Below are 22,221 nucleotides of genomic sequence, written 5' to 3' on the forward strand. Positions count from 1 at the left end.
AAAAATGCAAATGTTAGGAAAAATAAGAGCATTCACATTGGGAATGCCATATGCCATATGTTGGTTCAATTTAGCATAAAAGCCCAAAAACCCCACAACATCCGGAATTGTAAATGTAGACTATTGCAAAAAAATTTGCAATTGTGCTACTGTGCGATTCTAAATGTAGAATCGCACTGTAGCTCAATTGCAAAAACAAAAATATTATTTTATTCCTTTTCTCTCTTATCTGTCTCTTGATTCTCCCATTCTCTCAACTTTGTCTCCCACATCTCTCTCTCTCTTTTAGATTTCTCCTTTTCCCTTTGCTCTCCTTTAGGCCATCATTGGCCACCATTGCCCAGCAACGCCAAGCCCAGGCTGCGTGTTGATGTTTTGTTCCGATGTGGCTTCGATGTTTTGCTCCGATGTGGGTGTGGTTTGCTCCTATGGTGATGCGTGTTGTTTGCTCTGATGGGTTCGATGTGGCTTCGATGTTTTGTTCCAATGGGTTTGCTCCAATGTGGGTGTGGTTTGCTCCGATTGTGATGCATGTTGTTTGCTTTGATGGGTCGTGGGTCAGGTGGTGGGTTTGGATAGGTGGATCGATGTATCATGGGTCAGGTGGTGGCGTGGGTTTGGATTGGTTGTGGTCGGTGGGTTTGGATTGTGGAGATTGGTGGGCTTGGATCGGTGGAGATTAATGGGTTTCTCGGTGGAGATTGGTGGGTTTCTGGGTTTGGATCGGTGCTCTGTGTGTGGCGTGTGGCTATGGGGGTGACTATGTGTTGAATTGTTTTGGTTTTATCTATTGTGGTCGGTGCTAGAGGTTGAGGGAAAAAGAGAGGAAAATGAAGAGAAAAAGAGAAATAGTAAAAAAAGAATAAAAAAAATATTTAAATAAAATGGGAAAAAAAGTAGAGTTTTGGAATATTGGGTGTATTGTAAAATGGTATGGTATAATTGATAAAGTATTTTTTTGAAATAATAAAATAGGATGTGATAGAATTTTGAGATGTGAATGCTCTAAGCGGCTGTTTGGTTGGTAGTGTATTTTAAATATCAGTTTTCTGTATTTAAACCATATCATTTAATTTTTATATATTTTTTTACTTACATATATTTTTTAAAAATATAAATAAAGTTACTAAAACAACGTTGCAAAACTGTGCTTAATTAGGCACCAAGTTAAAAACCAAACAAAACACAAAGCAATGTGAAGAAAATAACAAGAGAAGTCCAGCTCCATTGATTGCACATTCGCTTCTCAAAAAAAAAAAGATCGCACATTCAAAATTACCAACTTTGCCGTCAATGTGAATTATGAAGCACCACGCGTAAACCATTAGAAGGTCAAAATCGTCATTCCCGATATTTCATTTTCATCGTAGTCTTCGTTGGCGAACATTCATTCTGTCATCTCTCTCTCTCTCTCGATCTAATCCAGCCAAAGCACAGACCCAAGGAATCAAACTCAGACTACGCGCCGCCGTCTCTGTGTGTGTCTCTCTGACTCTCTCGCTCACTCTGGCCAGAGGTACGAATTTCCATTTCTAGCCTCCACAAGATCCAAATCAAAAACTCAAAAAAAAAAAAAAAACACTTTCAAATTCGTTGTTGTTGCAAGAAATTGTAGTAATTTCAATTTCGTTTATTAATTGCATTACTATAAACTCGCTTCACATCGTGACCTTATCAATTTTATTGTTGTACTAGATGAAAGAAAGTAGAAATGAAATGAAGAATGATAGAACTTCAAAATCTTCATCAGTTAGCTCTCTTCCACTCATTCTCGACGTAGATGACTTTAAGGTAAGCCTATAAAAACCTAATCAATTTCAATTTCAATCTCGAAATCATAGGTCTTTGGCTCATTTGTTTTGGTAGTAGTGTTATTAGCATTAGGTTTGGTTTTTATTTGAGAACTGGCTTAATTTGAAGAGAAATTTTGTAGGGTGATTTTTCATTTGACGCGTTGTTTGGGAACTTGGTGAATGAGCTTCTTCCGTCGTTTCAAGACGAAGAAGCGGATTCATCGGAAGGAGGGGGGCACGGTGGAAACGATGGGTTGTCGAATGGATATTTGCGAGGTGCGGCCGCCGCACCTTTGTTTCCAGAAGTTGATAAGCTCTTAGCATTGTTCAATGATTCTTATAAGGAGTTGGTTGATCTTCGAAAGCAGGTGCGGTTTTTTTTTTTAGAACCCTAGGTTATGAAATGTTGACTTTGATGAAAAAAAAGTAAATTAGTTGTTTGCCAAGGTTTCATTATTCATTTATTTATTTTTGTTTCGAACTGCTTGAAGATTGATGGAAAACTGTACAATCTCAAGAAGGAGGTGTCTATTCAAGATTCTAAGCACCGCAAGACACTTGCTGAGGTAAGGAGTTCATTTTTAATATTTTGTGAAACATTATAAATGCAAGATACGAAAAAAAAAAAAAAAAAAAAAAAAAAGAAAAAAGAAAAAACAGAAACCAAATAACTGGTTTTTGTGAAACCTCCAAAATAGTGAAAATTTGTGTACATTTTGGATATTTGGGAACCTTGTTTTATTTCTTGGGTTTTGGGGGGGGGGGGTGGATTGAATTCTATTGGCTTTTTCTGTAGTTTTCGCAATACCAGTTCAGGACCATGAGTGGGGGATTGGGATTGATGCTTCTTGAGTTGTGTTTCGTTACAACTGAATTAATGTGATCTGGCGCTTTGTCTCTGATAATGGGTTGAACTCATTGGAACATGTAAATTATGAAAATACTCTGTATTCTAGCGGATTAGAATCTGAAAGTGCAGTTGCATACAGAAAATGGATTTTTTTTGGTAGTTGCTTTGTGTTCATCAGTGTGAATATGAGGGGATCTTCTGCGTTGATAAATTTTATTACTTATTCAAAAAAAGGGGAGTTGCGTACAATAACTATACATCTCATTTTCAGCTGGAAAAAGGTGTGGATGGGTTGTTTGGTAGCTTTGCAAGGTTGGATTCACGTATTTCAAGTGTAGGACAGACTGCTGCCAAGATAGGAGATCATTTGCAGGTAAAGCTTTCCTATGCTTTACTGCATTATGCCCTAGATCCCTGAACTTGATAAAATGTTGGTACCATCTCCATTGAAACTTTGTTATTTTATGTTTTTGTTTATATGTTATTTTTCTTGTCAGAGTGCAGACGCTCAGCGAGAAACTGCTAGTCAAACAATAGAGCTGATAAAGGTATTTGGTAATTGATCATTTAGTTTATGCTACCCTTTGTTTCACTAATTCCATGTTATTAATTTAATTCTTGCAGTACTTGATGGAGTTCAATAGCAGCCCAGGAGACCTAATGGAACTTTCACCTCTATTTTCTGATGACAGCCGTGTTGCTGAGGCTGCTTCAATTGCACAAAAATTGCGTAAGATGGCCTCACTTTCCTATATAGTTATATTTTCATATATTTTCACGAGTGAACTCCTTATTGGTTTGCAAAGCTTGATGATTTTCTCTCCAAACTTAACTGCTTTTTGTGACCTATTCATGAATCATTCTTTTGTTAGTAGAATTAGTTGTGAGAAGAGCAATGAAGACTTATACTGAAAAAGCATGAGAAAAATAGTTTGAGCTTCTTTGCAAATGTGAGAAGAGGGTTGAAGACCAAGGAAGGTTTGGTGGAAGATTGTATGATATAAACAGAATTAAATGATCTAAAGATTCTCTTTACTGAGAATGATTAGAGATGAATGTGCATAGGTCATCATGAGTTTGGAAGCTATACCCATGATTAGGTTTCTTTTATGTTTACACCAATAACCAGACCAACAGTTACATGGCAAGAATGTTAGAGAAGTTTCCAATATGATTGTGTCATATGGGAATTATCTGTGCTAATATTTTGAGGCTTTCACAAAGGAAAGGAAGTTTGGGGGGGGGGGGGGCGCAAAGGGTTTTTATCATTAATACTGCTTTTTATAGGGGGGGGGGGGGGGCGCAAAGGGTTTTTATCATTGATACTGCTTTTTATATACTTTCTTATGCTTTCCAATGCCTGCCAATCATCTTATTGTTTCTATTGATTCCAGGGTCTTTTGCTGAGGAGGATATTGGAAGACAAGGCATAGGTGCAGCATCAGTTATGGGAAATGCAGCTGCTAGCAGAGGATTGGAAGTTGCGGTTGCTAATCTGCAGGATTATTGTAATGGTAAGTTTTACACAATAGTGGACATATTTGTTTATTATTAATGTCAAAATTATTTATTGTGTTTTACATAATTTAAGAAGTTTACTTTGCTTGAAAGAATTTGAAAAGTGTGTGTATATATATATTTATAAAATGCTTCGATATAATTTCTTTTTGCTCGGATGACCCAATTTGAAATTTATGTTGGAAGTTGATATTGTTTTTCAATCTTAGTTCATCCGGGCAAAAAATTGAATAATAAGATTGTTTGATATAAACAGAATTTGTAATCTTAGTGTCTATTGAGGTTCTTGTATGATTGGATGACTGCATTGGGTAGCATCCCTTTGATGTCCTCTTTTGATTTTATAGACTTGTATGCGAGATTGTATTTTTTATATAGGGATAGATTCATATATCTTATATGTTATCTTCCCTTCTTCTTTTTTGAATTAATTTGTTTACTTTTTAAAAGAAAACATAGATGGTACAAATAACTATATACAAAATTTCAACAATGTTGCATAGTACTTTATAATTCTGCATTTTTTAAGTAATAATTTCATTAAAAGTGCAAAAAGGGCCAAGAGTCCAAGACCGTAGTACATGGGATGTATGCAAAGGAAGAGCCAAAAACAAAGAGAAGAATACAATGAATTATCTAAAACTCATGTTATCCAAGAAATCAACTAATCAAGCAAACTTGAGGTGGAGAAAGATGATGCTAAAGTCCACTCATTTAGAGTCTTTAAAATAAAAATTTCAGTCAAGAGCCTTGTAGCTGAACTGGCACATTCTTTTGTTTCTAATGGAGATGTCTAAGGTTCAAACCATTCCTCATTGTAAATATCGAATTTAGCCAAAAAAAAAGGGATCATTTTCGTCACAGGTAGCTCCTTTCCTTCAAAAAATTTTGTTTCTCTCTCCAGATACACCACCACAGAGATAACAGCTTAGCCTTCCATACTTCCCTGTTACTCCTCTTTCCAAGTAGTCCTTTCCAGCAGTATAACATGCCCACCACCAAATTAGGCACCACCCAATTCACACCAAACAGGGAAAACACAAGTGACCACAATTGTCTGGCAAAATCACACTGGAGGAATGAATGTGCAACTGACTCCTCTTGACTCCTACACATGTAACACCAATCCATGATACTTATTCCCATCATTCTAAAATTGTTTGTAGTTAAAATTTTCCCCAATGCAGTACACCAAAAGAAGAAAGCCAACCTCAAAGGTACACCAACTTTTCAAATGCTTTGCTATGGAAATTGTTTGTCTCCTTCCGTTGTGGCCTTATTATAATGACTTCTCACTTCAAACTGATTATTCTTTTGGGTTTACATGCCATTTTGTCTTCCTCCTCCCAGCTTATTGTACCAGCATACAAGTCTGTCACTTTTGCATTGCTATCTATAGCTATTAAAAATAAATCCAGATACTTATCTAGTTATCCTTAATTGTGATACCTCCACTCCAAATATCATGCCAAAAGCAAATTTAAAATTGTTCCCAGAAACAAGATTTTGATAGTGAGTAATGTGATCTTTGGGCAAAAGTTGTCAAGTTTAAAACATAAATGTTATAGAGAAGTAGTGGGCACATGGAACTTCTTATTTTGAAAATATATTTTGGGAAATTTTAAAATTCTAGAAATTAAGGATTGGAAAAACAAACCATTTTTCAGCAATTCCCTTTAATATTGGAGTTATATGATTTATTTAATATTAATTTCTATTAATATGTTTGTTCTGTGTAGAACTGGAAAACAGATTGCTTGCTAGGTTTGATGCAGCATCACAGAAAAGAGAATTGTCTACAATGGCAGAATGTGCTAAAATTTTATCTCAGGTAATTGTATTTGTCAGGCCTGATAGGTAATAATTTATTTAGTATTAATTCTATTTATCAAAAAAAAAAAAGAACGAAGAAATTTAGTATTAATTCTAAACTTAATGGTGTTAGCAACTAACTCTTCTCTCCCTCCCCCGCTTTCTCCCTTCCCATTCTTTCTTCATCTCTCTCTCTTTTCCATGGTTTTTTATATGCAACATTGGGAGAGATCAATTATAGGCCACTTACAATTGTTCGAAGGCTTAGTGATGAATCAGTGTTAATTTTTTTTTTTTTTGATAAGTATGAATCAGTGTTAATATATGTTAGTATTCCCCAAAAATCTGGAAACTTTTACAATATTGCTAGTTATTTTGGTTTTTATTTATTTATAAGTAATAGAATTTTATGAGCAAAAGGAGATACTTCATGCACCAGGATGTGTACACAAAGTACTTCTAAGAGATTACAAGTACTAATCGTTACAAACAAAAAGAAATGGATTTAATAAAATCTATCACAGAATACATAGTCACTAGTGCCTATGGTTTTGGTTTTGGGTGGTGTTTATTATACACATCCTCTTTCACATTCTTATACACACACTTGAAATGCACTGAAATTGTTACTTCATGTCACGATTTCAGTGCATTTCAAGTGTGTATAAGAATGTGTTTAGTAGAGTGTGTACTGCTAATTTCCCTTTAGTTTTAGACCACTCGGACTATGATCTCAAGAAGCTAGCTTTCTACTCTTCAAAAATTAATTCCATTTTATCATTAAAAAAAAAAAAAAATCCATATCATGGAACGTTCAATTGTTCCTCTCCTTCCATACAGTCCACATTAAACAAAGAGGATTTTTTTGAATGTCCTATTTTTACTTTTAACACTTTTTATTCTCCTTTATGAGAAATGTTGGCTTCTAGCCTTCCACAGTTCCAATTATCCAATGCCTATGGTTTGCCTTTATTTGCAACACCCAATCACCTGGCTGTTGCATAGATTCCTGGACTATTCCATAGTCTTTCTCCTAGGTTTGGTAGGCTGGCGTTGTATGTGCAAGCGAAGTGGAAACTCTATTGACCGTCGGTTTCTTCATTGTTCCTATGTAGTTCTGTGGTCACTGGTGTTTTGTTTGTTTGGGCTATGCCTAAGAGCGTTTTGGTGTTGTTGGAGTGTTGGAAAGGTGGTTTAGGTAGGCATAGCAGTGTTGATATTTGGAGCACGATACCTTTATGCGTAATGTGGATTATTTGGAGAGAATGTAATAATTGCACATTTGAAGGGACAAGAGCAAATGCATTTGGTGTTAAAATTGTTATTATTCTGTGTTATGTATGATTGGATAGCAACCTTAAGTATTTCTTTCTCTAATTTTCTGGAATTTTGGATTGTGTACTTTTAGATGATTTTAATAGCAACCCTTGTACACTTCCTGTGTACATGGGTTGAGATGTTTCTCCTTTTTTTTTTTTTTTTGAATAAAAATTCAGTGTTTTTTCTTTTGTTTTTGCCAAATGGGTCAGCACATTAAATAGTGATTAACTACTTTTTATTTGGTTACTTGCATCTTCAAAACATTAAGGGCTGTCTACTTTTCAAAATAAGAATAATGGCTGTGTATTTAATTTCTAGAACTTGTATAGATTTTATATGCTTAGACGTATCACTCTCTGATGTTATCCAGATTATGATGCAACTTACTTCTTTGTCAAAATCTTAAGCATTGATACAAAGAGCCTTTAGATTTCACTTGCCTTCTTTATTATTGTCTTTATCCTTATAATCGTTTATTTTTTGGCTGCTCGGGAGGAGGGGAGTGTTGGGTTGTGGGAGACCATTTTGCATCTTGGTTGTTTAATTGTTCTATGATTTTGATTTGACCTATTTTTCATTTTGAGCTGATAATATGAATTTAGGATGCTGTAATAGTAGGATAATTATTTATTAAAAAAAAGAAAGAAAAGTGAATCAGCTAGATTTAACTGAATCTGAATAATCTGTTAAAAGTCACTGAGGGATCCCCCTCACCTCTGCTTCTCCTTCCTTTCTTTTTCCTTCTTAATTTAACTGGCCTACTTTTTGCATTGCAGTTTAATAGGGGCACTAGTGCCATGCAACATTATGTGGCAACACGTCCAATGTTTATTGATGTGGAAATCATGAATGCAGACACAAGATCAGTTCTTGGTGACCAGGGTGCACAAGCTAGTCCCAGCAATGTTGCTCGTGGCCTTTCTTCATTGTACAAAGAAATTACAGGTTTGAAGGATTGTCACTCATCTTAATGTGAAGGATTGAATTTTTTGATACATTTGTTATGTCATTCTTATTCTCTTGCAGATACTGTGCGTAAAGAAGCAGCAACAATTATGGCTGTATTCCCTTCTCCCAATGAAGTTATGGCAATTTTAGTTCAGGTATGCATGCAGGGACTCTTTTTTTTTTCTAGGTTTCATGGACTTAATTTTTTTGCAATTAAACTTTAATGTAACATAAAATTCGTATTGGTTGTTAATTTTATAAATATGACTACTTTTGTATGTTGTATGCAGCGAGTTTTGGAGCAGCGAGTGACAGCTCTCCTTGACAAATTATTAGTGAAGCCATCTCTTGTGAATCTACCTCCTATGGAAGAGGGTGGACTTCTATTAGTGAGTAGATTAACTATGGTTTTGCTTTTACTCATACAAATTCCAGGTTGAACCAACGATCTTATCCTTTTTTTTTTCTTCATATTTAACTTGAGTTTTCAGTATCTAAGAATGGTAGCAGTGGCATATGAGAAGACACAAGAACTAGCTAGAGACTTACGAGCTGTTGGATGTGGTGACTTGGATGTTGAGGGTAATGAATTTAATATGCTTGTGCTTTTGGATTTTACCTAAACGTTTTCCTTATTACAAACTTCCCACCTCTGAGAGAAATACTGGTTTGGCCAATGACCTATGGGCCAAATGGCACCACCACCATTAATATGGGCTATTGGGTGCAAAGATTCAAGTCCAGAGGGTGAATAAATATTCCAAGCGAAAATGGGGAAAAAAAAAAAACTGTATGGATATCAGCGATTAAGGATTAATGAAGGAACCATGTTGACAATGTCTGAGGAGAAACTTTGGTAATGTTAAAGGAAATTTATGACAGAATAGTTTATTAGCAGAGATACATGATTTCAAGCAGGTTTCATGTTATCTTGTGAGCAGTCATAACTCAGGGTGCCTGATATCCAGAAATTTCTCTAGCTTGTTATGGTGAATAATGTTGCAACAGTTCTAGGGAACCTAATTACTGTTACGAATTTGGTAACTTAGTAACTAATACCTTTTGAACTATATCAGACGATAAGTGGTTTAATTTTAACCTGGCTCAATTAATTGATTCTACTTAATTCTAAACAATCCAAATTAAACAGCTTGAAACCAAATTCCGAAAGTCAGATATTTGGAATTTGGTTCCAATCTGTTTGATGTGATTGTTTGGACAGAGTGGAATCATCTCTTATTTGAGGATACTGAAAAATCGTTGGATTAGTTAAAAGATTTATGCCAGCGAACTCTTTTTGATTGGTTTTGGTGTTGGGGTTCCTTAGATTGTTCTTCCATCATAGAGTTCCTTGTTTCGTTCAGAATAGTCTCTTGATATTGTTGCTGTTTTCGTTGTGTTCATCATCATGAACTCAATTGTTGTTTTTTTTTTTTTTTAAATTATTTTTTTTTAATATTTCTATTTTTTTTTTATCAATAAATTTACTCTTACCTATCAAAAAAAGAAAAAAAGATTCAACTTAATTCTAAAAATATTAGTGCTCCTTCGTTCTTAATGGCATTTTTTTTTTGGGTATTAGAGACATGGATTGTGAAAACTCATACTCTATGTGTAGTTCCTTTAACATACTTTTGCAATTTAGTAGTGGGTTCATTTTAGATTGTTTAACTTTTTCATTGAACTTAGGCATAAGAGAATGTATCATAGCTGATGACCTGAAATTATTACTTATTAATTTTGGAAGTGTTGGTTCTTTCAAGTGAACATTGACATAAATACAGCCTCATTTAAATACATGCCTTGATTCATATACAAGATTCACCTTGCTGTCTTAATAGCAACTCTCTCTTGGTTCAGGCCTCACAGAGTCTCTCTTTTCTGCTCACAAGGATGAATATCCTGAACATGAGCAGGCCTCTCTTAGACAACTATATCAAGCCAAGGTTTGCTTCAGTTTCATCATTTCTTGATCAATGTTTTAGCTCTCATCTTGTTTTAGTGGAAACAAATGTAACTTAATTATGCCATGAAGATGGAAGAATTGCGTGCTGAAAATCAGCAGATCTCTGATTCAACTGGGACAATTGGGCGCTCAAAAGGAGCTTCAGTAGCATCTTCTCATCAGCAAATATCTGTCACTGTTGTCACAGAGTTTGTGCGCTGGAATGAAGAAGCAATTTCTAGATGCACTTTATTTTCATCTCAGGTAACATTTGACCCTGCAATCAACTTTACATCTTATTTGAAGGGAAAAAAGGATAAAATGTGCAAATGTGTTTGCTTTCATTTCTACCTCAGTTTTGTTTTCTTTCTGTAAAATTAGGTTATGAATTCTCCAAGTTTATTGCTTCAATGAAATTTTGAAGATTTCTAAGCAGTTATTTAATATCTGTCCAAATAATTACCTATCAAAAAATCTGTCTAAATACTTAAAGAATAGGAATAGTAAACCACTTAAAAACGCCATTGCAAGTCAAACTGCAACGAGGGTTTGTTTATGTGGATGAGTGGGAAGATTGAATAATTGAAGTAGGTGATTGGAATAGTGGCTTGACATTATCTGTGTCTCTTTTGTATCCAATGGTAGAAAGAGACTGGTCAATGAAGTGGTGGATCCCTTTGCCACCTGTACCAGTTTTCATCTCAGCATTTATTGTTGATGGTGGTTGAGGTCTTGAGCTCTGTTCTACCTGTATTTAAAGTTTTGGATATTGAACTTCACACTTGTGGCATTGGGTGGTAGCTTTGAAATATGGGGAAGACTAGGGTGGATGATGTACAAAAGCTAGTAGAGGGTTGCCGGTCGCATGGTTGTAGCCTCGGGCGGAGCATCAAAATGGGATGGGATATTTTGTTTTTGGTCATGTGACTTTTGTTGTTGGCGAAGGTGTTCGAGTTAGGTTTTGGCATGGCTCATGGTGTGGACACACTCCTTCAAAGGAGCTGTATCCAGATCTGTTTGCTTGCTCAGTTGACAAGAAAGCTTCAGCGTCTGATTTGTTGGATCATCATGTGGGTAGAGAAATAAGGAGCTGGAATGTAATTTTTACCGGGAGTTGCACAATTGGGAACTGGATTCAGTCAATTCATTCTTTCCTTACTCTCAGATCCCTAAAGGGAAGGGGGAGATAGGATGAGATGGTGTTTAAATGGGAATGATACATTTGATGTTAGCTCATTCTATAAGGCTATTCATGGCACGATTGGTATTCCTTTCCTTGGAAGAGTATATGGTGCTTTAAAGCCTGAAAGAGGGTTTCTTTTTTTATGTGGATGGTCGTTTGGGGTAAAATCCTTACTACTGATAATATCTTTAAGAAGGGCTTCTCTTTCTTTAGTTGGTGTTTCTTATGTAGGCATAGTGGGGAAACAGTGAGTCATTTATTGCTTCACTGTGATGTTACTTATGCCTTGTGGTGTGAAGTTTTTTTATTTTTATTTTTTATGTTTGGAGTTCAGTAGGTAATGCCAATGACAGTTGCATCTTTATCATTTGGGTGGAGGAATTGGTTGGGAAAGGGCAATTTAGAATTTAGTGCCATCTTGTTTGATGTGGTTGGTGTGCATGGTTCATAATGGGGAGAGATCCAATCAGTTGAAATCCTCTTTGATTTGCACCTTGTTTGAGTGGTCTTGGGTTTGGGGTTTTACTCATTGTAACTCTGGTTTTCACAATTCTCTTAACTTTGCTTTGTAATTTTTTTTGGCTGTGTTCATTATCATGAACCTGATTTTTATTTTTATTTTTTAGTAAATCAATTCTACTTAACCAAAAAAAAAAAAAAAAAAAAGAACAAGAAAAAAAATCAGATTTTTACCAAAAAAAAAAAAAAAAAAGAAGAAGAAAAAAAATCAGATTTTTACCAGGTTTCTAATTTACTTTTGACTTGTCCATGAACAGCCTGCTACCCTTGCAACCAATGTAAAAGCGGTTTTCACTTGCCTGCTAGACCAAGTAAGTTGTCAATTAACTCACGGTATTCTCTAGATTTGTGTCATAGGAGCTCAGATTCTCTCTTTTTGCAGGTTAGTCAATACATAACTGAAGGGCTGGAACGGGCTAGAGACAGCCTGACTGAAGCTGCTAATTTGAGGGAAAGGTTTGTGCTGGGCACAAATCTTAGTAGAAGGGTGGCTGCTGCTGCTGCATCAGCTGTAATTACCTGATCCCATTACCATATCTATACATTTTATATGTATTGTGAGATATATTTTGAAATTCTTCTGTCTAAAATGGAATATATAGTTAACCCAACATAAGAGTGATTGCTTGATACATAGGCAGAAGCTGCTGCTGCTGCTGGTGAAAGCAGTTTCAGATCTTTCATGGTTGCTGTACAGCGTTGTGGTAGTAGCGTGGCTATAGTTCAGCAAGTATGTTAGGATGCCTTCTTTAATTGTTTAAATTTAGCTCATGAGATAATGACCTGATATGATTGAGAACTTAAACATGATTTGAACATTTCCCTGCAGTATTTTGCAAATTCTATTTCTCGGCTTTTACTGCCCGTAGATGGTGCACATGCTGCTTCATGCGAAGAAATGGCAACTGCTATGTCCAGTGCAGAGACTGCTGCTTATAAAGGGCTTCAACAGTGCATTGAAACTGTGATGGCTGAGGTCCATTTCTGAATTAAATCATTTCTTTAGATTCTAGTGCATAGAAGCAGGTAACCTAGGCACAAAACCTTTATGAAAATTGATCAAGTGATGGTGCAATCTCTTACTTTTCAGGTGGAGCGGTTACTTTCAGCTGAACAAAAGGCAGCGGATTATCGATCTCCTGATGATGGAATTGCTCCTGATCATCGACCAACAAATGCCTGCACGAGGTAAATTGAAGAGACAAATTTGGAACTTGTGAACTTCATTAATAAGGATGAAATTTTTACTGAGTCTGAAAACCTAATTACTTCACCAGTTTAAAAAATGGTTATTTTAAGATATATATAATCTTGTTTTTACCTTTTAACTTATTATGTTTATCAGTCATTTTATGTGACAAATCAGTGTCCATCTGTTACATTAATTGGAAAAACTATATTTGATTATGATGATATTTCTGGATATTGAGTAATGTTTCTCTTCTCTTGGCTAGAGTTGTAGCATATCTTTCACGTGTGCTTGAGTCTGCATTCACTGCACTGGAAGGTCTTAACAAACAAGCATTCCTGACTGAATTGGTATGATATTTATTTTCTGAAGTTTCTCATGACTAGTCTTGTATATGACTGTCATTTTAATGACTCATTTCTCTCTTTGACTCTTGTTGGCCTGGGTTATTAGTGTGCAAATGAGTTCAAGCATGCATTTGTTGAAGTAAGCATGTGTGATGGACATTCAGTAAGAACAGAAGCTTTCATAGTTGAAGAATCAAATAATTATGTGATCCATTTTTGATCATGATAAAGAAAATTGACTGATTTTAAGACAATAGATTACCTTGACATGGTAAAGAATGAATGCTGACAACTAATTTACATTTCTACACAGCATAATTAGTGTGAGCGTCATAACTGCATTAAACTATTTACCTTGTTGGTTGTTTTTCCAGCAACCTTTTTTGTGTGTATTTGATATTCTTTCACTTTTTGTTCTTCTTTGCTGTTTTTCTTTCTTTTGGGGGATGGACTGCAAATTTGAAGTTTTGATATGCTTAGTATTAACATCTTTGTTCACATACTAATTTATCATTTCGTTATTTAGGGAAACCGCTTGCATAAAGGGCTGCTTAATCATTGGCAAAAGTTCACTTTTAATCCCAGGTGACTGGCTTGGCTCAAATGTTTTATGCCCTGCTATTCTTTTTTATCATTTCATGAAAGTTGTGTATGATTGACATGGCGAATGGTTGTTTGTCATTATGATATAAATTGGAGCTTTATCAGAGGTGTCTTTGTGCAATGTGCAACCTTTTTTTAATATATTTTGACAGAGAGTTCTATTAGCTTATTATGTCCAGATGTTGGCAGAAGGTTATTCCTGTATATTGACTATTGAGAATATGAAGTAATTGATTTCCAAAAATGATGAAAATCTCAATAAAGGAAGTTGAAGAAACAATTTCAACAACATATGGCAAAGTATTACCCTTTAAAATGAAAACCACATTCTCTATTTTCACTCTCCCCCCCCTCTAAAGTGAATTTTTTGAATTTTCTTGTTGCCTATGTTTGTGGTCCCTCTAGAATTGGCAGGGACTCAGGGCCCGTTCGATTTACTCATCACTCAGTTTTCTTAATTCAGTTTTCATAACTTATAACTCAAACTCAAAACCCATAACTCAACTCAAAACCCACTATCACTCAAAAACTCCAAAATTTTTGTTTGTTAACAAAACCCAGTGATATATCTCAACTTTTAAGTCCACCTTTTGCCAAAATGGTGGAGCCCACCAATCAGTCTTTTTCAATTGTCTTCTTCCCTTACCCGCATGACTCTACATGAAGAACATGAAATCCACACCCAAACCGAGTTTCATCACCACCACCAACGACAAACCCGGATTCCACTACCATCAACACCACCAACAGCCACACAAAAAATCCAAAAGAATGCACAGGAAACCCACAACCAAATCCCACATTGCCGAAGAAGAACAACGTAGAGCAAAAAAAAAACCAAATCCAAAAAATGGAGCTCTGACTTGAAACAATGAAATGACGGCTTCGGCTGCTGCAGTTGTGGTGGTGGCGAATGCAAAGTACAAGCTGATGTCGCCGGCGAAACTTTCGATCTCGAGGTCCACAAACATAGCAAACCCAAACTCAAAATCCTTAGATCGGAGACCCAAATCACGAAATTAGACACAAAGATGAACCGATTTGGGCTGAGCTTGAATTGATCTCACGGTGGCTCGTGGTGGTTGCTCATAAGGGTGACGATTTGGCAAAAGGGACGAGAGAGAGAAAAAACGCTTGGTGGTTGCTCGTGATGGTGATGATTGGCATGGTGGTGGCGGCTTGTGGAGGAGCAATGAAGGGTCAGTGAGAAGAGAGAGCTCTGGGTAAAAGAAAGAAAAAATGAAGAAGGAGAAGAGATAGAGAAGAACGGGTTGGATAGAGACGTTACTTGATGGGACAAGTCATACGGGTGGGTCCCATTCTTTGCTTAATTTTACAAAAATGCCATTGAAACTCAATTCTCAAAAACTGAAAACACCTATTTCTTGTTTCCTATTTCCATCACTCTAACTCAAATTTTTGAGTTTTGAGTGATGGAAACAAGAGTTAAAATCAAGCCAAACAAATTTTTTTTTTTGTGGGACCCACGTGTTTTGAGAACTCAGTTATAGAAACTGAGTGATATGATCCAAAATCACCCTCATCCAAACTGGCCCTCAATCTTTGAGTTTTGTTTTCAGTATTTCTTATGTGCCTTTTTTTTTCCCTCTCTCCCCTCTAAAGGTCTTTCTGATCCACCAATAGTTTAGTGGCTCTATTGATCATCTTCCTTTGTGGATTATATTGTTTGATGAACTATTGTTAGCAAACAAAAAAAAAAAAAAATTGTCAAACTCTGCAATTTCTTGTTGATTTCTGTTCATTCTTTTTAAATTGATTTTTTTGTCTGATTTGTCCTTGGCACAAATGTACAATCACTTGTTTTTACAGTGGAGGACTGCGGCTGAAGCGTGACATAACTGAGTATGGAGAATTTGTGCGCAGTTTCAATGCTCCTTCTGTTGATGAAAAATTTGAATTGCTGGGCATGTAAGTTGCAAAAGGTTTGCACGATTTTCAATTTATTCAATTTTGTATCTCAGTTTACAGTTTACTGATGAATTTTTGTATTCAGCATGGCAAATGTCTTTATTGTTGCTCCTGAAAGCCTCTCGACTCTATTTGAGGGTACCCCCAGTATCCGAAAAGATGCACAAAGGTATTATTGAGTACATGCTAAACTGCAATTTTTGTGACTCATCCACTAGAAATGCATTTAAAAAGTTATTTTTTGTTTTACCAAGGAGCATGAATTCCTTTTCCATTAAATACCAAGCATGGTTTATGAATGGTAGAAAATGTTCAAATTTTCTGGGTTTCCCCCCCTTCTCATCCAAACACATCCAGGAAGTGCATTTTAACACATTTCACAAGAACATTTTGTTTTGAGTTTATGACATTCTCTGGTAAATGGTGGGTCTTTTACATTGATGGTGCCTGTTTTTAATGATGAAATTTTGATTCATCTCCCAACTCAGGTTTATTCAGCTTAGAGAAGACTACAAGAGTGCAAAACTTGCAGCCAAACTTAGTTCCTTGTGGCCAAGCTTGAGTTGATATGGAAGTGGAATGCTGATTTAAATTTGACTTCGAGATTTCTTAAATAGTTCATAGCAAGCTGTTACTAAGCTGTGGGGACCGACTCCTCAAGTTGAATTAATTTGGTGGCACCTGAACCAGTACGAGATTAAATTAATGGCCAGGCTGATGAGCTCATCTTTGGACAGAAAATTCAGTACAATAGATTTTTTTTTTTTTTTTTTAATTTAAATTTCTTTCTTTCTTGGAGTGTATATTTTTTGAAGGTATGGATAGGATGAGCAATAGGTTTGTATTCATTTAAGGAATTAACTCAATAGCTCTTGTTTGTGTGTCGAGGAAATTCATGTCCCGGTGTGCGCCCTTGTAAATGATACTTTTGGGTATGAATAATGACAAAGTTGATTTTGTTGCATTGAGCGATCCAAAATTAAAATAGTATTTGTTTTTATTTCAATATAAATTAGATATGATGAGAATTATTTGTTATACTTTTCTTTTGATCATTGCTTGTTTGGAGGTTGTTGATACTCATTTTGAGAAGCCCAGTAGAGGGAAGAAGTCCAGTAACATAGGCAGAAACGAGTTAGTAATTGGAAAAAAAAGCTATTAAGTCCAAGCGGTAGGAATGATGGATCATAGGCCTGTAAAATAAATAAACGGGTCTTGAGGAAATAAATGGGCCTAAAGGAGCTTGGAAAGAGAGAAGTAGCAAATCTATGGGTAGCATGTGATGTAGGAAAGTGAGAATGAGCCACAGCAGGTCCAAAGTAATGCAAGTAAAGAAAGGAAGGGGTTGATGGAAAATTCGTAGACTCCAAGGATGAAAGATAAAGTAATTGAGTCAGGGAAGCCCAAAGGAGTTAGTAGAAGTCTATGGGAACATAGAATTAGAAAGGGCTGAAGATGTCCAAGGAAAGTAAATGGGTCAAGGATGCCTAAGAGGAAATGGGACACAGGAGTTTGCGAGTAATGTAACAAAAAACCCAATGATTGTACTGAGTCATTAAGAGAAGAATAAGCAGCAGGCTCAAAGAAGCCTAGCAGACGGCTAATAACATCATAGCAGGAGTGGTAGAATAGTGTAGCGGGAAATGTAAAGATTGCAGGAAAGAGCAAAAAAGTGGGCGGAAGGAAGAAAAACCCACAATCAAGTGAAACCCAGCTTCCGAAGGGAGTGGGCCATAGAGAATAAGGAATCAAAAAGCAGCTCATGCCATAAGAAGTCAAGGACAGGCAGCAAAATGTGCAGAGGAGCTTCCAGACCATGGCAAATGCAGCGAGCAAGTTTTGGACACATGCAGAAGTTGAGCATGCGCAAGGCCCAAGCTTCACCAACTTGTACCTAGCGAATATAGGAGATGGTGAGTTATGGGTCAGAGGTAAGAGGGTATAGTTTGGCGGTGGGGAGAAGGGAAAATCTATTCTAGGGTTTCTACTAAGACTCTTTTAGGGGAGATGTCTTGCTGGGATGACATACTACACAAAAGAAGTAAGGATGAGTTGGAACTACTAGGTGCATGTCATGAGGGATAGGAAGAGAGAGAGCACCCACATCATGGCAGGTAAGAGTGTCACGGCAAATAAACAAACAAAATAGTCTTCTTTTGTTTGGTGGCACAGCCAGCACAGGTAAGTTGTGGTGACTGGGCGACTGATAAACCAGTGGTGGTCGGCAATGACACCCACACTAGACAATGGTAGTTAAAGGCTAAAATAGTAAAATTTGATCACGACAGGCATTATATAAAGGCCTTTGCCGTGCATAGGAAGGAGTGACATGAACACGGTAATGGTAACCTCTAGGAAAACCACGAAATAGAAACAAGTATTGAGAAAAGAAGAGAAAAAGAAAGATAAAAAGGAAAATTAGAAAATAAGAAAAGAAAACAGAGAGTTAGAATAGCAGGCACGCACCAATAGGTTGATCCTCTCTCTCTCTCTAAAAGTCCTGCTCTCTACCAAAAGCAAGAGGATTCTTTTGGGTACAAGTCATTCAGGTCTGTTTCCCTCAAAGTGATTAATTACAACGACAAGATTTTTCTCTCTACCAAAAGCAAAAGGATTCTTTTGGGCACAAGACATTCAGGTCCGCTTCCCTCAAAGTGATTAATTTCAACGGCATGATTTTTCTTGGGAGATTATTCACATTGAGGAAAATGGTTACCTCCTTGGTCTTGGTCCTGTGATATAACTTAGCATAACAGATTGACCTTTTCTTTTTCTCATGTCGTACTTATTTATCTCCACTATTTTCTTTATAAGGTGTTTCTTATTATTGTGATTATCATTTTAATTGGGAATTATTTATTTACTTTGTCTAAAGACAAAAGTACTTATTATTATTATTATGTCTACTTGCCATGACTCATCCGTAGTAGCTCTGTCTACCGTGCGCATGTGAACAAAGTTCTTGGCCAACGAGGCATAGTTTGTGCACAAGCCGGACCAAAGTGTATTGTAGTTGGACTGGTCTCAACTCCTTTACTTAGAACACTTGGGCCCAGTACAGCAGGAGGCAGCTCAGCCTAACATTGCAAAAAGGCCCACCACAGAGGTCACCTTTTGCCTTAAGTTATCTGCCTATTACTTAGGCTTTTGAGTAATTATTGTGGAACATCTTATCTTCTGAAAATGCAGCCTATTTGCATGATATAAGAAAGGACAAAGTTTAACTACAAAATCAATTGTAGCCTTAGGTTACAAACTCACTCAATATCTATTTATTGGAGGTAAATTTTGACAAATCCACCATTGGATTGCATCTTCTTGTTATATTCTCCATGTTTGCAAAATTTCAAGAAAATTAAAGATCAATAGCTATGCAATCAATAAATTTTTAAATTGCAAATTTTTGTAATTTAAAATTATGCATAAAATATAAGATTATAGATTATATAGTAAATGATATCCGATTGACACAAAAATTGACATGTGCATTAAGAGTGTAAAGAACATGTAATTCAACGGTTAGATTTTCAAAATATGCAGTAATATTTATTTTATTAAGTAAGTTTGTAGCCTAAAATTACAACCAATTTTGTAGCTAAACTTTGTCCTATAAGAAATATGTATTGCTCAAAGTAATAAATAGTTGGTTGGATTATCAATTTCTTCATTTTTAGTTACTGTTAAGAAGTGGACATTGGTGCGTGATGGTGTAATGTGTTTATATTCAACTATCTACAATCCTGCAGAATATTTATTGTCAAAATTGAGTGATATGCGTATTTGACCAATAAACGCAAAATTGAGTGATAGATTGTAATAAATGCAGTAGAATAATTGTCATTCTAGTTTTGAACTCCAAATTTGAAATTGTTTCAAAAAAAAAAAAAAAAAAAAAAACCTTTCAATTACATCCATACAAAAAGTAATATGATATACAATCATTCAATTTCATACAACTCTTCGATTCCTCTCTTTATGAAGAAGGAATTAATAATAATAGGTCATAAGAGTACGTATACAAAAATGCTACGATAGTCTCTAGTCTCTAATAATGATGAAGGACGCACCAATGAAGGTCCAAAATGCAAGTACATGTCTACTCCTACCAAGTTCATGAATCACAAATGGAAAGGGGACGCAGAAGCACATAAAATGCAGCGAGTGATTTGGACACATGGCAATTCCCGTAATTGTGGTGGGGGGCTCCTATTTTTGCTAGTGTAGCATCTTTCTCCCACTATAAAGTGCTCTCTCTCTCTCTCTCTCTCTCTCTCTCTCCCCACGAGATTTTTTCTCTCCATGAGATTTATTAGAGAGAGAGAGAGCGAGAGAGACAAAGAGAGAGATTGATTGATGAAATTTAGTGGGGGTGGGTTGCTTGTAGATTTCTATCTTCTTTGATAGCTAAGGTATCTATCACTTGCATATCCTTGTGCCAAACCCACGATAATTGCTCTGTAAGAATGGGCCACTTTGATACCTTCTCTCTCTCTCCATAAAAAAATACTAAGAAAACAAGTGCTTAAGATATTGAAGACCCCACAAATGACCACTATATATCTTCATGATCGATTATCACCATCCCATTTCTTTTCAAGCCACCATCGACCATATACGGCTAGACTTGTTAACTAGACATCTAAAGTCTTGTTCTATCCCAATCCCATACTTTTGAAAGAAATTAAGGAGACCTTTGTTAAGTGCTGCAAATGTTTGACCAACCAAATGGAAACTGAACTAAAATCTCTCAAACTTAGCGTCCATCTAGGGTGGGCTATAACATAAAAAAGATCTCTACCAACCAAACCCAATCCACCCCCAAAAGCACCTAGTGCTTACTACTCTCTATCAATGTCAATACTCAAAACGTTTTACAAAGTGCATAGCAAAAGAGAAAAAATATAGGGTATGACGGCCCGGTTTGTGCCTTTCATCTCTTCTTCAACATGCATCATCAAGATCAAATATATATATATATATATATTTATAACTCATTTCATATATTTTTCTCAGCTGAAAAGATGGTATGATTGACATGATTTGCGCCAACTAAGATTTGATCCCAACTTGACAAACATACACACGTAGACATAAAAAGTACCTGCACCGAACCACATACGATTTTATGATGATAAAGGCAATCAGGACTGGGTTTAAATTACAAGTAGTTTACGTTATTAAGTGGCCATAATTTTAACCTACTTTGCATTTGCAAATTGGTAATTATAAGACTCGAGCCTAGAATCAGTTTGATGATGCATCATCATAGCCTTTCCACATTTTAAATTGAATTATATTCTATATTGGCAACCATTTTGGAATCTTATTATGCCATGAATAATACTCATAACATGCAAAATAGGCACCATTCATATTCAATTATTAAACAGCTTTTTGTTTAATGATTCCCAATTTCTTGTGGAAAAAGAACAGCGTTATATCATTGAATGTGTTTTGTTTTGTTTTAGTGAAATTGACAGTGTTTTGTGACCGAACATGTGGTTCGCCCATTTTTCTAAATAAAATATAAACTGAAAATCTTTGGTTTATTTTTTGTTGATTTCCTCTAGGGTTGCCACATAAACTTTTGAAAACTCCATTTTTTCAATGTCATCATTTTAATATATATAGATGGGTATAAGATTTTCACCCATTTGACTAATCGTTCGACGCTCTCCACAACATACTCATCCAATATATTCCCCAGTCAACCTTCCATTGACATCGTTCAAAGCCAGACGTCCAACCCCATGGATGACTTGGTGCATTCCACCAGACGGGCTAGTCTAACGAGTGTCAGAACTCTTCCAATCAGGTACTTTGAGGCTTAGTGTCCATTTGAGACAAGCTGAAAATTTCAACTTATTTGTAATTTCAGCTTATTTTTGCTATCATTCATGAGTTTCACTGCACTTTTTGGTACTATTCACGAGTCCTATTATACTATTTAGCTAACTTTTACCTTTATCTACCGCACTTTTAATAAAAAGTTTTCAGTTTTATCTAAATAAATTGTTCCCAAACGAACACTTAATTCGTCCAACAATTTCTCCCAATCATCCAGTCATTCAAATGATGGGTGACATAGATGACCCTTTGACACAGAGCCATGTCCATTTGACATGTACATCTACTAACATCAAGGATTCTCAAACCCAGATGCACCACTATTCAACACAGGTGTTTAGTCGTTTGACTTTCCATCACCTAGCATGGGGGTTTGTAAAAATGCTGGGACAGGTCGATTTTTTTGTAGTGCTTCCAA

At 36.0% G+C, this 22,221-nt stretch overlaps 1 protein-coding gene across 1 annotated transcript; it reads left to right on the forward strand.

Annotated features, from left to right (window-relative positions):
• Positions 1 to 1,267: 1,267 nt before the first annotated feature.
• LOC111983695 (exocyst complex component SEC10b) lies at positions 1,268 to 16,920 on the forward strand. Its single transcript, XM_024015352.2, has 25 exons — positions 1,268 to 1,516; positions 1,696 to 1,791; positions 1,934 to 2,161; positions 2,285 to 2,359; positions 2,915 to 3,016; positions 3,141 to 3,191; positions 3,268 to 3,373; positions 4,038 to 4,157; positions 5,901 to 5,992; positions 8,070 to 8,238; positions 8,320 to 8,396; positions 8,532 to 8,630; positions 8,733 to 8,823; positions 10,102 to 10,187; positions 10,277 to 10,450; positions 12,146 to 12,199; positions 12,271 to 12,399; positions 12,526 to 12,618; positions 12,718 to 12,864; positions 12,979 to 13,076; positions 13,343 to 13,427; positions 13,951 to 14,009; positions 15,858 to 15,956; positions 16,042 to 16,125; positions 16,445 to 16,920. The coding sequence occupies exons 2-25, from the start codon at positions 1,696 to 1,698 to the stop codon at positions 16,521 to 16,523; spliced, it is 2,493 nt and encodes an 830-aa protein (XP_023871120.1). The 5' UTR covers positions 1,268 to 1,516; the 3' UTR covers positions 16,524 to 16,920.
• The last annotated feature ends 5,301 nt before the right edge of the window (positions 16,921 to 22,221 follow it).

Source organism: Quercus suber, unplaced genomic scaffold, assembly GCF_002906115.3.
Source record: "Quercus suber isolate HL8 unplaced genomic scaffold, Cork oak 2.0 scaffold_41, whole genome shotgun sequence".
NCBI classification, from domain to species: Eukaryota; Viridiplantae; Streptophyta; class Magnoliopsida; order Fagales; family Fagaceae; genus Quercus; species Quercus suber.